Genomic DNA, 15,499 nt, shown 5'->3' with positions numbered 1-15,499 from the left:
GTCCAACGTGGCTGTGTAGTTAATTTGTACTGGGACAATCCAGTTCAGCTCTGTTTTCAGTACACAGTGGCTGAACTAATACCTTCAAGTTTTGCTGAGGGGCATGGAGCGTGAACTGTATCAGTAACTCTGCGCAGAATGAGATTTGGAGATCGTAATCTCAGTCCCATTACGATCCATTGTTTTCATATTGGGGGGATAGATTCCTCTGAAGGGTTTAAGTGGCATGCAGTGGGCTTATCAGTGAGATGTTGTTTGCTGTGCTAACGTGGAGGTGAGCAGCTAGCCGGTGCAAGGTCTGGTGAGGGTGTCGTGTCTGCGTTGTCCCGTGACCCCTGCGCCGGGTTCGAATGGTGCCGTGCTGGAAAAGACGGAAATTAGCCTGGGCTTTGTGCCAGTGTTGTCACTCACCCTCCATGGCTACCACTACGCGGGGACTATAAATAGTCTACACCTTTCCTGTCCATCCAGAGATCTGCAACGCACAGAAATCATGAAGTACTGTTGTACAGTAATGAGATTACTGTCATGTGAGAGAATGGGGGGAGGGAGAGAGGCAGAGGGAGGGAGGGAGGGAGGCAGAGAGAGAGAGGGAGGGAGGGACGGAGGGAGTGAAAGAGGGAGGGAGTAATGGGAGAGGCAGTGAGAGAGAGAGCACAGACTTTTGGCCGTCTTGCTGAAATCTTGCATCCTTCTCTACCTCCTCTCTTTCTCTCTCTCTCTCTCTCTCCCTCTCTCCCTTGCTCTCTCCCTCTCTCCCTCTCTCCCTGGATCCTCAGAGAGGTGGTTTGAGGGGCAAGGCTAGCCAGGACCTCCCTGCTCTCTCCTCTCCCTCATTTTCTGAAGGCTGTTTTCACCTCTGCCCTCCTCCTCCTCCTCCTCCTCCTCTCCTCTCCTCCGCTCGCGTGCGTCTGACCCGTAGCCTCCTCCGACCCCGCCATGCTGCTCCTGTACAACTGTTTCGTCTCTCTCCTAGAATCGATCTACCGCCGGGGCGCCAGAAGATGGAGGAAGCTGTACAGAGTGAACGGGCACCTTTTCCAGGCCAAGCGATTTAACAGGGTGAGTGGAGGTCCCGGGGCTATTTGGGGGCAGTTTGTGGTTTGTTTTTTGTTTTTTTTGGAGGGGGGGGGGGCAGTTTGGGGTGTGTTTGGGGGGGGGGGGGGGGGGGGGGCAGTTTGGGGTGTGCATTACTTTATAGCTCCACGTTGATGGATGATGAACAATACATGTACAGAAATCATGAAGTGGGTGGGGAGCCAAAATGGTGTCCAGTCCAGCGTGTATAGCATAGCATGCTTAGCATACGCAATGCTCCACAGTGCGTTGTGATGCTACCCTCGTGGATAACGGACGTACAGTAAAGGAAACCATTGGGACGGTCGCTCCGCCCCTGAGCTGTCACGGTCCTGGTGCATTATTTAGGAGCAGACGGCCTATTTCACGCTTGCTTTGTTTTGGCCTATTTTTCCCCGTCTCTCCCCGCCTGCACTCCTGGATCGGCCCGCTGGGGAGGGAACACGGACGAGAGAGAGAGAGAGAGAGAGAGAGAGAGAGAGAGAGAGAGAGAGAGTCTGTCTGCTCATGTCCTGTCCTGAGTGCTGTTTGTGCTGGGAAGCTTTTAGCCCACCGCTCTGCGCTAGACGGCGGGCGGTGTGTACACTGCCTGGGGCTGTGTTACGCCCAGCGTGTTAGTGCCCCGTGTAACCAGAGGGACGGAGTGACACCCTAGGCATGGCCTCATGGGTGGACACACAGACATATGGATCTAGTTTTGTCATTAAGTGGCCTTTTCTGCACTTGACAGTTTTTCCGTGCTTTGACTGCCTTCAGAAGACCCTGCCCATGTAACAGTCATGGCACAAACACGGGTTACCCCTTCTTCTAGTGCAGGGGTGTAAAACTGACGGATAACAATGAGGAACTCCAGTCCTGGAGGGCCGCAGCGTTTGCTGGTTTTTGAGGCTTCCTTTCAATCAGCAGCCAATCAAGGCTTTGAGAACAGGGTGTGTGGCATCTTTAGCCAATGAGAGACTTTGAAATGTATCTCTCGTGCTGAAACACACCAAAAACCAGGAGACACTGCGGCCCTCCAGGACCGGAGTTTGACACCCCTGTTCTAGTGGAATATGTGATGTGATTTTCCCCAGAGGATCTCCTCAGATGACTCATCGTTAGCATTAATGTCGAAAGAAGGTGTAATTAACAAAGCACTTCATTAAAATTCCCTGTTTGCTTCTTATGCTTTTTTGCTTGTTAGATCTCGTTAGTTATTTTGCGTTTCTTAGACCGGGTTCAGGAGAAAGGATCATTTTAATAATTTCCTCGTTTGTTGTACATTTTATTTTTTGATCTTCAGGAGGCCTGGGCGTCTGGGTGGGTAGAGGGGAAGTACTGACGTTGATGAGGTTGTTTTGGGTTCCTCCCTCTTTGCTGTGGTCTCCTTGCTTAAGTATTGGAACAGAAACCTGCCTGTTTATGCAGAGGAACCATCTTCTGTCAACTGGAGGCAAACACCAATTAGGGATTAACACCAATTATGTATTCTGTGATTCTCCAGTCACACAGGCTGATTGACCTCTGTAACGTGTAAATATCCTTTCAGCACGGCCGGTCGGGAGGACTCAAATCGTGATAAATCTGTGAATCTTTTTTAATTTTGTTATTTTGAGGTCTCCAGTACTGTTGCCAGTGTCCCTCTGTGGTGAGAGAGGGGGCAGCTTAGTGGCTAAGGTGCATGACTGGGACCCGGAAGGTTGGTGGTTCAAGCCCCACTGTAGCCACGATGAGAGCCGCACAGCTGTTGGGCCCTTGAGCCAGCCCCGAGGTGGAGTTTCTCCCGCTTAGTCTAATCAACTGAAAGTTGCTTTACATAAAAGCATCAGCTAAAGGAGTGTAATGTAATGAGAGGCTGGCAAATGTTGTGGTTCCTTTTGAGAATGTCCTGCTGTCAGGTGCAGGTGGCAAAATAACAACGCAGTGTTCCTGTGTGCTTCAGAGCCTTTACTCTGGGTCCAAGAAATTACTTTATCGCCTATTTTTTTACAATGACAATTTTGAGAAAATCATTTTGCCAGAGCATTTGTTATGAATACATCCTCTCCCATGAAGAAATAAATACCTGTCAAAATTCTGGGTATCGGCAGCAAAGAAAATAAAATTTCAGAAAGATTCCTGTCATGTAAATAATAATCTCATACCTCTCTTCTCTATTACAGTAATAAATATTCCTCTGAAGATTTACTGTAAGTTAAATGAGAAAATATGAAGAAACTGTCAAGTGTGCAATCTGAAATCTTTCTTTTATTTTACAGAATTTAATTTATGTGTTTTTTCACATTGAGAACAATAGATTTCTCTATGACCTCTGGATAAAATAGTGCTTTATATTTTATTTGAGCATTTATGATTCCCGAGCTGGATGTTCATTTCAGTGACTAATCTCAAAACATTTTTTTTGTTTTTTTTGTTTGCCCTATGAGTAAAATAATCATAGAACTATAAATAAAAAGGATATATCTTTACACTTTCCTCGACAGATCACTGTGAGGCAAGTCATCATTCCAGTAGCTGTGACAGTTGAACAGTCCAGCATGGCACCAGAATGTCTATGACTTCATCTCGTGACTCTGGTGTCCTGGAGCATTATAGCGAGTCGCGTATTTTTGTTAGTCTTCCGCGAGTTAATTCAAGATTAATTTTAGTTCATTTTAGATTGCTCCACGGGGTCTGGTGAAATAGCACTGGACTTCTCCGGGAGAAAACGTTGGGCAGAATCAGTCCAGCCCATAGCACACTGACGTCCGTTTATTCTCACTACTCCAGCATGATGTACTGCGTGAAGTCATGTGATACTAGAATCATTTGGCATTCCTTTTTTCCCCCCCGTTACTATGACAACAAGTGTCAAATAAACAAATACTGCAGTTATTTGTACGTTATTTGTACCTCGTTGAACGTCGCTCTGGCTAAGAGCGCCTGCTAAATGCTTTGTAATGTAATGTAGTAATCATTGCTGAAGACTAGCTGTCTTTAAGAAAAAGGAATACAAAGTCAACTTGTCATGAATTATGTTTTTTTTGTTGTTGTTTTGTTTTGTATCTATTTTCATCCTTGAGCTCTTCCGTAGAGGAAGGAGGCAGACCTGGGGTCGCAGAATAACTCCCGTCTGCAGAAGCAGTGACATCATCGCTCTTATTACCCAGAATGCCCCTGGCGGGGAGCTGCCTGTGTGGAGTAGATGCCTGCCTGATTACATTACGACCCTGTTAGCTGAAAGAGACCAGAAAGCACAGAAACCATCTGGGCTGCTCCCACTGTGTGTTTATCAGGTGGAACAGATAAGGCTTATAAGATACCTTTATTCAAAAAATACACTGCTCTGCGACCCCTCTCAGGGAGTCAGCTACGACTGTCTCTAGGCAGAGCTGAGCTAAAATTACTTTCAACCGCTAAAGTTAGCCTCCTCAAGGAGCCTCATTACCTTGGGGGAATTTACTTTAAATTGAAGATAGTTCCGCTCATTTCAATTTCAATCTGTGTTTAGGCTGAGTAAGTTCCCTTTGTTTTCACTGGAGTGCTGACAATGAGTTCATCATTAACTTGGCTGAATTGGAAAAACCGTGGCTCTTTTCAGAACAGAGGTTACACATTAACATTTACATTCAAGTGTCTCGCGGATGTTCTTATCCAGAGTGTATAGGCACTTATCGCATAGGCACATACTACATACAGGTTTAGGCAAGGAACAGTGCTGACACTACACTACTACTGTAAACCGTCAGTGTCACAACTGATATCCAATACATATTACAACATGCCACTAGATGTAGTATTACTTATTATATGGGGCGACAGTGGCTCAGGTGGGTAAGGGCAGTCGTCCCCCCCCCCCCCCCCCCCCCCCAAAAAAAAAAGGAAAAAAAAAGAAATTCTGATGACAACTATGTTTAGAACAGCATTTCCTGTGTATTTTGCTAGTTTCTGGATGTGATGCTCTGGCTTATGGTAGAACCTATGCACTTGTAAGTCGCTTTGGATTAAAAGCGTCTGCCAAATGACTAAAATGTAAATGTAAAATGTCTGGCAGTCGGTGGGGTTGCTTGTTCGAATCCCACCCTGGGTGTGTCAAAGTGTTCTTGAGCAAGACACCTAACCCCCAAATGCTCCTGACGAGCTGGTTGGTACCTTGCATGGCAGCCAATCGCCGTTGGTGTGTGAGTGGGTGTATGAATGGGTGAATGAGAAGCATCAATTGTACAGCGCTTTGGATAAAGGCGCTATATAAATGCCAACCATTATATGCAATGTTGTGTTTACTAGATTAACATCTTGACAAATTGTCTGAAAACCTTTTTTTCTGTTTATACAAAAAAAGAGAATTTACGTTTGTGAAGTAAAGAAATATTATCTTCATATCTTCCCCTCTGCCCTCCACCCTCCTTATGTCTTGGTCTGCAGGCGTGAGCGTGCTATGTGTGCGCTATACTGTGGTCTCTGCCTTTCATGAGTGCACCATTTAAAAATAGATGAAGCCACATCTGTTGGGAAGTGAATTGCGGGAGATGTATATCCAGCTTTGAATCTGCTGGATTTCATTGTGATTAATTAAAGCCGCTCATTAGCAGTCAAACTGCCAGCTGTGGCTAGTCGGAGTCCCGGGAGCTTGTGAGGGATATCCCTTTATAGTGTCTGGATACTGAAGCCGTTTTTGTGTGAATAAATGACTTATTTCTAATGTAGATTGTGTCTGTGCCAGCGTGCTAGCCTGGAGTACTCAGTTGCTTCATTTTTACTGTGTGGAGCTAGCCTCTGTAGTAGCCTATAGTATTGTTCTACAGTGTCAGTGCTAGGTAGTTGATTATGGGCAGCGAGAAGTTGGTTGTGGTCTTCTGTCTGTTTGGACCATAGAACTAGAATAAATATGGACCAAGTGCCTGTGACGTCACCCACTGACTATCCATGGGCTTGTGCAAAGAGTTTTCGAAACTGCGGAAGTCAAGTTTTCAGGCGCCGCCATTTTGTACAATTTGGAGTCCACCAAGCGTGGGAGATATCCTCCGTGACGCAAACTGTCCCTGATTTGTCCACAGAGGATTTATATGCTGTCCAAATAACACCATTTTTACCTTTTACTGGAGCCAACCGCGGTGGCACTAGTGAGCATCGTCTCAACAAGACCAGGAAATTAGGCTGAAAATCGAAGCCTCGTTTGGCTGCTTGGCTTGAGCAGAACGCTCATGTAAATGAGGCTCACTCTGGCTGACTTCCCTTCCTGTTCCGTGTCGTACGTTGTCGACAAACTGTCATTTATTTACAGTGTCAAGTAAAATGATAAATGATTTGCCTTTGCCGGAAAGTTAATTTACAGTGACAGGCTATCAGAGTGGCAGTCGCTGCTGTGTAATTCTGATTTATATATCCCGCAGAACCTTCCAGATATGAACCTCCGAGTTGCAGACTGACTGTTTAACTGAACAGGAGTGTCAACATCATGCTCAGTCGCGCCGTATCGAGCACCTTTATTATAAAAGACAAGATTAGATTCTCCCAAGCCCAAAGACGAAACGGATTACCTCAGTTTTTTATTGTTGCCATCCTTTGCATCGATAAAAACAATTGAAAAAAAGCAGCTTGTCTTCTATAAGTACATGTCATAAAAGCATCACGGTTTCAAGGGGAATAGTTTTCCAATGTGCCAGGATTATAATGTGGTTTAATGCATTTGTTCCGTGAGGGTATATAGAGGCTGTTTAAGTTGAGGAGGAGAGTCAGTCGTACGGTCTCTTCCGACACATCAGGAAACAGAGCCTGTCATTGGCTGCAGCTGGACAGTCCAGCCTGTGTGTCTTTCACCCTATCTCTGCTCTTGCACAGAAGCTTTCAGTTCCTCTGTGATCCTCATACACACGTTTCCTTCTCTCTCCCCCCCCCCCCGCACTTTCTTTCTTTATGACTTCAGTGCAGTCCATAAGTATTTGGACAGTGGTGTAACCCCAATTTTTGGTTCTGTGTTCTGTATGCGTGTAAATACCATCAAATTAAAGGTTGACAGTCCTACGTTCATAGTCACGTTTTTTTCGTTCCGAAGCTAACGTGCCGGACTACGGAGGCAAAGGAACAGAAATTGTACCAGAGTGTTGACTCGTTCTGCTGTGAGGAGGAGAGCCTCCGAGGACTTATGCTGCAGTGGCAGAAAGGCACGTCTCCATCGTCTCCTTTCCCCTCCATCCGAAAGCGGTTATTTAAATAGGAGAAATGCTCAGAGCGCCGTGAAACTGGGCTCTGGGGAGGGTAATGCGTTACCATGGTTGCGCAATACGACTGCACCTGTTAAGCACAGAAATAAACTACATTTATTTCTGAAATCCAACCCAAGATTTCACACTTGCTAGGTGAGATTGGCATCAATTGGGATATTATGGTACCCGGTAGACAGCCCTGTGCATGTGTGCATGAAGCTATATTAAACCCTGGATAAAATGAAATGGGAGAAACGCATAAAATCCTGCCAGTGAAGAGGCACGTGGCCAAACATTGTTACAGTTAATTTGTAAATGGAATAAAGGTCCTTTCCTGGCACTCGATCAGTGTAGCTCACTGGCACGGCTGGATTTAAATGAGCTGTCTCTCGGGAAGGTAAGCTCAGGTTCCTGGTAGAGGGTGATCACCTCTCTGCCTCCAGGTTGCAGTACCAGTTGGGTCTGTCCTCTACCTGTACCTGTACCTGTACCTGTACCTCTACCTCTACCTCTACCTCTACCTCTACCTGATGTGGATTTATTGATGGGTACATCTATCTAGCCAACTATCGCATCAAAAAAAAAAGTGCCTATTGAAACCTGTCCACAGTGTTGGTGAGAGGTGTGTGTGTGACCTTTAACCAAGCAATTTAAAAGACTAAAAGTCGATAGCCATGCAGCACATGTACACTCAGTGAGCAATTTATTAGGTAGACAAATATTTATCTCAAGGCAAATATTTAACACAAGTAGCCAAGCATTACAACAGTGGTATGCAGAAGAGCATCTCTGAACACACAACGCATAAAACTTCAAAGTGGATAGGCTGCAGCAGTAGAAGACCAATATGTCTAAAAAATAAGTCTAATAAATAGCTAATAAAGTTCTCACTGAGTGTATAGTAGCAGGTCTCCTTTACACTCCTATGCTTAGACACTGCACTTATCTACAGGGTGCTATTAGATGTATATTGACTGAGACTCATTGAATCAGGTCCAGATGATCACATGGGTTGTCTTTGATATACACTCTGGCGACTTTATTAGGTAGACCTGCACGCCAGCTTGAAAATCCAAATATCTATCGGCCAATCATGTGGCAGTAACTCAATACATAAAACCATGCAGTCCAATAAATGCCTAATAAAGTGGTCACTGAGTATAGATTAATGTCGCCACAGTAAACATGGATGCCATGGAAACTAATCACTGACAGTCATGCAACTGTCATCATGGTTTATGCCTGTATCCATGAGGCTCTCAGCCATCCAACTGTAAGAGGAACAGGCAGAGAAAAGGGAGGCAGGACAGTGCATTACAGAGGCCAGATCTGCTGAAGCCATTACTCGCTGTGCGCACGGCGTCGTTCTCCCAGATCGATAGCGGTCGCGGTCAAGGGCCCGTCTGGCTGACCCTGTGTGTGAGCGAGCCGACTCTCACCTCTGCCTGTCAGCGACAAACATCCAGGTTAGCTGTCCGTCAGGAGTGAACCCCCAGCCATCTCAGTGTCATTTTAGCACTTAGGATTTTTTTTTATTATGCTAAATTCTTAGATTGCATGGGTGGAGTTTCACGGAGCCACCTATAAAATTAGAAAGTAAAGGCGTCAATCAATATTTCATTAAATGAAATGCCAGCCATTTCAGTATAATTTTAGCATTCAGTGTTCTGAACTGGGCAGAATTGTCCGATCGCTTGGCTTATTGTGTTGGACTTCCTGCACTGGCTCCCTCGGGCGTGTGTTTTGCGTCAGTCACAGTAAATGTGAATGCTGTCTGACAGGGAGAGAGACTGGGCCGGGTTCCCTCCTGCCCGGCTGTGTGAGAGAGGGGACACACACGGCCAGTGTGTTCACCACACACACATAAGTTCTACCTGTGTGTGTGTGTCTGTGTGTGTGTGGTGAGTGTGGTATGTGTGTGTGTGTGTGTGTGTGTGTGTGTGTGTGTTTGCATCACTGTGTGAGTGTGTGTGGTGTGTGGAGTGTGTGTGTGTGTGTGTGTGTGTGTGTGTGTGTGTGTGGGTGTGGTGTGTGTGTGGTGTGTGTGAGTGTGTGAGTGTGAGGTGTGTGTGGTGTGTGAGTGTGAGCTGTGTGTGTGTGTTTCTGTGTGTTTGCGTCACTGTGAGTGTGAGTGTGGTGAGTATGAGTGTGTGAGTGAGCTGTGTGTGAGAGTGTGTGGGTGTTGTGAGTGTGAGCTGTGTGTGTGTGTGTGTGTGTGTGTGTGTGTGTGAGTGAGTGAGTGTGAGCTGTGTGTGTGTGAGTGAGTGTGTGTGTGGTGAGTGTGAGTGTGTGTGAGCTGTGTGTGTGTGTGTTTGCATCATTGTGTGAGGGCACAGGCTGTGGCTCAATGCTCTGTTTGTCCTGGCGTGAGGAGACGTCCATCTTGGGCTCAGACTGTAACCAGTGCTTAAGAGCCGGCTCACTGCAGCTCACGTTTCCATGGCGATCTTCACTTCACCTCCATTTCAGAAGTTGAGACTGTAGGTTAAAATAGATTCAAATTTGGTGAGGCTTGGCATCGGGCAGCTGTCCCACAAGCCAGATATGAGTTCTCTGCATGGACCCTTCATCTTCTGTCTCCACCACAGCACCCTATGATGCCACTTCTCTAAATGTTAAGCTCTCTTCATCACTGTCTGAATAAAGACAAATCATAAAAGGAGGGCAGGCCTGTCTGTTCTCCTAATACGTGTGCACACGCCACACACACACGCACACACACACACACACACACACACACACACACAAAAATCAATACCTGTTTCCAGAAACATCTATTCTTGTATTGTGCACAATCATAAGCAGCCTACTGGCATATCAAAATGACATACTGTACATATTTACACACCAGCTTTATGAGATATTACTGCAGAACCTATGCTCAGGCTAGCCTGTGCTATCTTTCTCTTTCCTTCCTTTCACTGTGTTCTCTGCAGTTTACTTTAACATATCAATTTTTATTATTATTTTTATTATACATTTTTACATTAAATTTAATCGATTTTTATTCACTACTTCATTTTTACTTTTCATATTCTTCTTATCTTTTTCTTTGTTTCTCTGTTTTTTTTTATTATTTATTATCAATAAATTGGTTTTATTGTTGTATTTTTGCTCCTCATGATGTGAAGGCACTTTGAATGGCGGCAGGTTTGTATTGTGCTGTATAAATGAATATGCCTTTCCTCACCTCGCCTGGCCTGGCCTGGCCTGGCCCTCTGTCCGTTCTGCGCCTGGCTGCACTCCGTGCACCAGCCTGCCGTGCCCCGGGGAGGCCTTTTCACAGAACAGTGCGTTCACTGTGACATTTTTAGCCGCTACGCTTGACCTGGATGAGGCAGAGCTCGCCGAAGGTCGCCCGGGAGAGAGGCTCACACACGGAGGAGACTGCAGGAAATAATGCCTTTCTGTGGGGAGGATCTGGTGGGGTAAGGGGGGAGGGGGGGGGTCCAGTGGGGAGTGGCTGCTATCATAAGGGAGCTGCCCTGTATATTGTGTAGTACATAGTGCGGGCTTATCAGAGTTAATGCTGTGGGAAGTATAGGCTGTGTCCTGGCTATTATGGCTGTGTAAATGACGCAGAACAGGGCGTTTTTTTTTTTTTAACGGAGAAGGAGAAATCACTGCCCAGACTTGGAAACAATGCCCCTGGGATTTGTGGGACTGATATGGGGCCATGCGGGAATATACAGTAAGGGGTGGAGATGATTCAGCCCGCTCCTGTATCCAGGAACTGTGCACTGTAACTGTATTCTCCAGCTCCAAGATGTAACCTGATACAGTGTGCAGTAATCTGAAGCTCAGTCTGGTCTGGTGAAATACGGGTTGATAAATTGTCTTTGGCTCGTGTTGTGAGACACATCGCTTCCTGTAGGTGCCCTCCTCCGTTACTGTCTGTTTAACACAGCCGGAGAGGGAGAGCTTTAACATCTTAAAGGTGCCTGTTTTGAAACCTGCAGTGTCTTTAGACTCCCAGGATAGAAGAAGCTGTGATTACACTGAATGGGACAGGGCAGTAAGTTAGTAAACAGTTTGTACCAGACCTAGGACAAATACATAAATTATTTTGATTCAAATGCTTTTCTGTGCTCGATTGATCTTGCCTGGTACAATTGAGCCAAGGTGGGGTTTGCACTTTGAGACTATTTCATAGGTTCCAATATACCAGACAAGCTCAGTGAAGACAAACCAAAACAAAATAGGTATTTGACCCAGGTGTGGTTAGCACACACTTTACTGTACAAGCTCTCCTCTCTGTGTCAGTAATCTGGAGCTGTCCGTGTTGGCTCCCTCTGACACTACACAGCAGAAGGATAGCAGAGCTGTTGAGCTGGGTCATTTATAATAAAAAAGAAACGTGTCTGAAAAGTCAGTGGGCTCAGATTTGATATGGTGTTCCATTTGAAACAAAATATTCCTTTTGGAAGCCTTTCTAGTGAGGTGATTGTAATGCTGATTGTCAGGAAGATGAATGATGAATTTGAATGACGAGTTTGAGTTGTGAATTTTGTAGTCCGCATTTCACCAGTGTTAGCGCTGCAGCTCTTGCACAGAGAGAGCTGTTTATTAATTTAATAGCCTGGCTCTGGCGCTAATATCACGGCTATTAGAGGAACTCTTTCAGCCCAAAAGCACTCAGACAGCACTGGGAAGCTGAAAAGTGACTGGAGATATTCATTTAAAAAAAAAAAAAAACAATGCTCTTTCACACTTGTGTTTTGTTGGTGCTAAATGGCAGCTTGAGAAATAAAATGCCTTGGATCTATGTCAGGAGTAGACCTCTTAGATTGATGACTTGGCACTGTCTGGCGCTTTCTGGAGAACTTTCCTTCATTTGCCTGGCTGTTTCTCACTGATGTGCTCTGGCTCAAAATGACGGGGTCTAATCTCATCAGCCTTTGAGGGGCGTGACTTGATTTGGGGGCTGCCCAACCCACCTACCCACCTCCACACGGCTCACCTACTGTCATAAATATTTCCATGAAAACAACACACATATGGCACAAATTACAAAAGGCAAACCCTCAATACCACAATACCTAATCTGCTCTATCTATTGATTTAATGTGTACCCCTGAATCAACCTCCTATGCCACACACAGTATATGTCAATTTAAAAACAAATACATTTAACACACTGTATGATTGTTGTTTTGAAAAAATAATGAAAAAATAAAATATATTTTTTGGAATAATTTTTTTGGGGCGATGTGTGACCTTGTATGTGATGTGGCATTGCTCTTGCGAACCATATTTTACATCCTATTCCTCTCAGTAGCCATCAGACGAGCTGCTTGTGCTGGTTCACCAGCAATGACAGGTCACACACAAGCTGGCCAGACCAGTACAGGATCTTGTTTGCTTCAGCCTTGCTGTGGGTGAGGGCCAGGGGACTGTATCTGACTTCCCAGCCCACGCAAAGAAATGCTTTTTGGGAATTACTGGGTCTTTAAGAGTGGGTGTGGACACCGAGAGATACGAAACATGTCACTTGGGAATATTTTTCCAGGATGCAAGACCGATATCTGGGGCAAGAGTGTGCTATACATTTCTATGGCTTATTCCATGTGCTGACTGGACTACATTTTAAAGACTGCATGTAATCAGTTTTTTTCTTGAATTTAAAGTAGCCATTATTATTATTATTATTATTATTATATTTTATTATTAATAATAATAATAATAATAATAATAATAATAATGTATATGTCTCATGAGCACCCAGCCCTTCATGATGTAACCCATGCTGGTCAATGCAGACCCCACCCTCCCTCTCTTTCTGCATGATGTCATCCTGATGTAAATTTTCCAGTTAGGCTCATATCCACTCCTGTCTGTAAGAGTGCTCTGTTTAATATAAGAGCAGTCCCTCCCTTTGTCCTGTCTCTTTATTCACTGCAAAAACATTCTCCTGTCTCTTTCTTCACTGCAAAACCACTGACCTGTCTCTTTATTCACTGCAAAAACACTGACCTGTCTCTTTATTCACTGCAAAACCATTGACCTGTCTCTTTATTCACTGCAAAACCACTGACCTATTCTCTTTCTTCACTGCAAAACCACTGACCTGTCTCTTTATTCACTGCAAAAACACTGACCTGTCTCTTTATTCACTGCAAAAACACTGACCTGTCTCTTTCTTCACTGCAAAACCATTGACCTGTCTCTTTCTTCACTGCAAAACCATTGACCTGTCTCTTTCTTCACTGCAAAACCACTGACCTGTCTCTTTCTTCACTGCAAAATCAAACTCTTACAATCTGCTTTATGTTGTAATTACTTTTTTTTCCCTCATTAGAAAATATGATCATCTTCTAATTACTGTTTGTGCTTGGCAAGTTCCCCCTATTTCGACACAGACTAAAAACACAACTTTTCAAACTGTACCTTAGTCCTACCTCCTGATTTCCCTGCCCCCCTTTCTGATATCCCTATCCCACTTGTCTAACCCCCCAAAAAAAAAAAATTAAAATTGCACTTATGATGACTGTATGTTTAGAACAACACTTCATGTGTATTTTACTAGTTATGGATGTGATGCTTTAACTTGTGGAAAACCTATGCACTACTAAAAATGTAAATGCAAGTTTTCTTACCTCATTGGCACATTTTCAAATGAGTCTCTCTTGCAATATGTGTGTCTTTTCTACTTTTGCAAAAACATGATAAAATATAATATAAGACTTATTGCGACTTTTATTTGGCTTTTGCTGTGTTTAAATGCTTGTCTTCCTTATTTTTATAGTTTTCCTTAACTGTATCTTGATATGAGCCCTGCAGATTGTGCACTGAAGTTTGTGGCCCCCTGTGGTATAAACGTGGTGTTTTCTCTCTTAATGGAAACGTGACTTCCTGTTCTCCTGTGTCTCCCTTGCAGAAAGCGTACAGTGGCCACTGCATTCATGAAACCATGACTTCCTGTTCTCCTGTGTCTCCCTTGCAGAAAGCGTACAGTGGCCACTGCATTAATGAAACCATGACTTCCTGTTCTCCTGTGTCTCCCTTGCAGAAAGCGTACAGTGGCCACTGCATTAATGAAACCATGACTTCCTGTTCTCCTGTGTCTCCCTTGCAGAAAGCGTACAGTGGCCACTGCATTAATGAAACCATGACTTCCTGTTCTCCTGTGTCTCCCTTGCAGAAAGCGTACTGTGGCCACTGCATTAATGAAACCATGACTTCCTGTTCTCCTGTGTCTCCCTTGCAGAAAGCGTACTGTGGCCACTGCAGTGAACGGATATGGGGGCTGGGGAGGCAGGGCTACAAGTGTATCAACTGCAAGCTGCTTGTCCATAAGCGTTGTCACAAACTTGTTCCTCTGACCTGCCAAAGGCATATGGTGAGTACTCCAGGACTGCATTTCCCATGATGCAGTGTTACAATCCCTCAGTCACTCACAGCATCTCTTAATTTGGGGTTGATCCATTTTACAAACGTTGCAGCAGGATTTACTCAGTCTGTATAATGGTATTTGTAAACTGTTCTTAGCACAGAGCACATTCCAGGGAGGATGCGGGGGCTTGAAACAGACACATACGCACACCACCCACTTGTTTTATTCCATTTAAGTATGTTATTCTTAAATAAAAGGCAGCACTTGAAAAACACTTTGTGTTCAACAAAAATGTGCACCGTGTGAATCCACACGTATGCTGGAGTTATTGCCGGAGCCCACCGTGCGTTAAAGCTCAGTTATGGTGGAGGTATCCATCCAGGGTTTCCATTTTCCAGCGTTCTGGGCCCGTTATTATTTGCGTCATTTCCCCCTGCCGAGGCCGAGCTCCTGCGCATCTCTCTCCTCCGTCGGGCCGACAAATTGATTATTCTTTTAGTAACCTGCCGGGGGAGTTAGCGGGATTGGGAAACGTGCCCTGGAGTAGCTGTCGGGAGTTTTCGCGTGAAATCCGTAACCGCGGGACCGGAGGCCCGGGCGTTTCGCTGCCCGCCTGCCGCCGCCCCGCGTCTGATCTCCTCCCGTACCCGTGACATCTCGCTGAGCCCTGTGATTGCTTTCACTGCCTCCCGAAGGCTCCCAGAATGCACTGCAGGCTGTCTGTCTGAGGAGGCACTGGAGCGGAGGCGCTCCGTGGCGTAGTTCCTCCCCCCTCCCCCCCCCCCCCCCCCCGCTGCGCGCTCCGTGTGAAGTGATGTGGCTCCCGGCACCAACACAAAGCATTGTGGGAAGCCGCCCCGGCCCAGGCCAGCCTCAAACACAGAAACCCTAATTGAAAAGATTGTGCGCTGCGAACAGGTTCTCA

General features: G+C 45.4%; 1 protein-coding gene across 7 annotated transcripts in view; it reads left to right on the top strand.

Moving 5' to 3' along the window:
• The window catches only part of prkcz (protein kinase C, zeta), a 155,948-nt gene that overhangs the window by 97,443 nt on the left and 43,006 nt on the right, over window positions 1-15,499 (top strand). For 6 of the 7 annotated variants that reach the window (XM_061258551.1, XM_061258552.1, XM_061258556.1 and 3 more), the window contains 2 exons: window positions 977-1,062; window positions 14,449-14,580. In XM_061258551.1, coding sequence (XP_061114535.1) covers window positions 977-1,062; window positions 14,449-14,580 — 218 coding nt within the window. The remainder of the gene's footprint in view (window positions 1-976; window positions 1,063-14,448; window positions 14,581-15,499) is intronic. The other variant, XM_061258557.1, reaches the window with a different exon arrangement.

The sequence above is a fragment of the Conger conger genome, chromosome 10, assembly GCF_963514075.1.
Source record: "Conger conger chromosome 10, fConCon1.1, whole genome shotgun sequence".
Classification (NCBI taxonomy): Eukaryota; Metazoa; Chordata; class Actinopteri; order Anguilliformes; family Congridae; genus Conger; species Conger conger.
The sequence above is the reverse complement of the archived record's forward strand: the minus strand, read 5'-3'. Positions and strand labels throughout refer to the sequence as shown.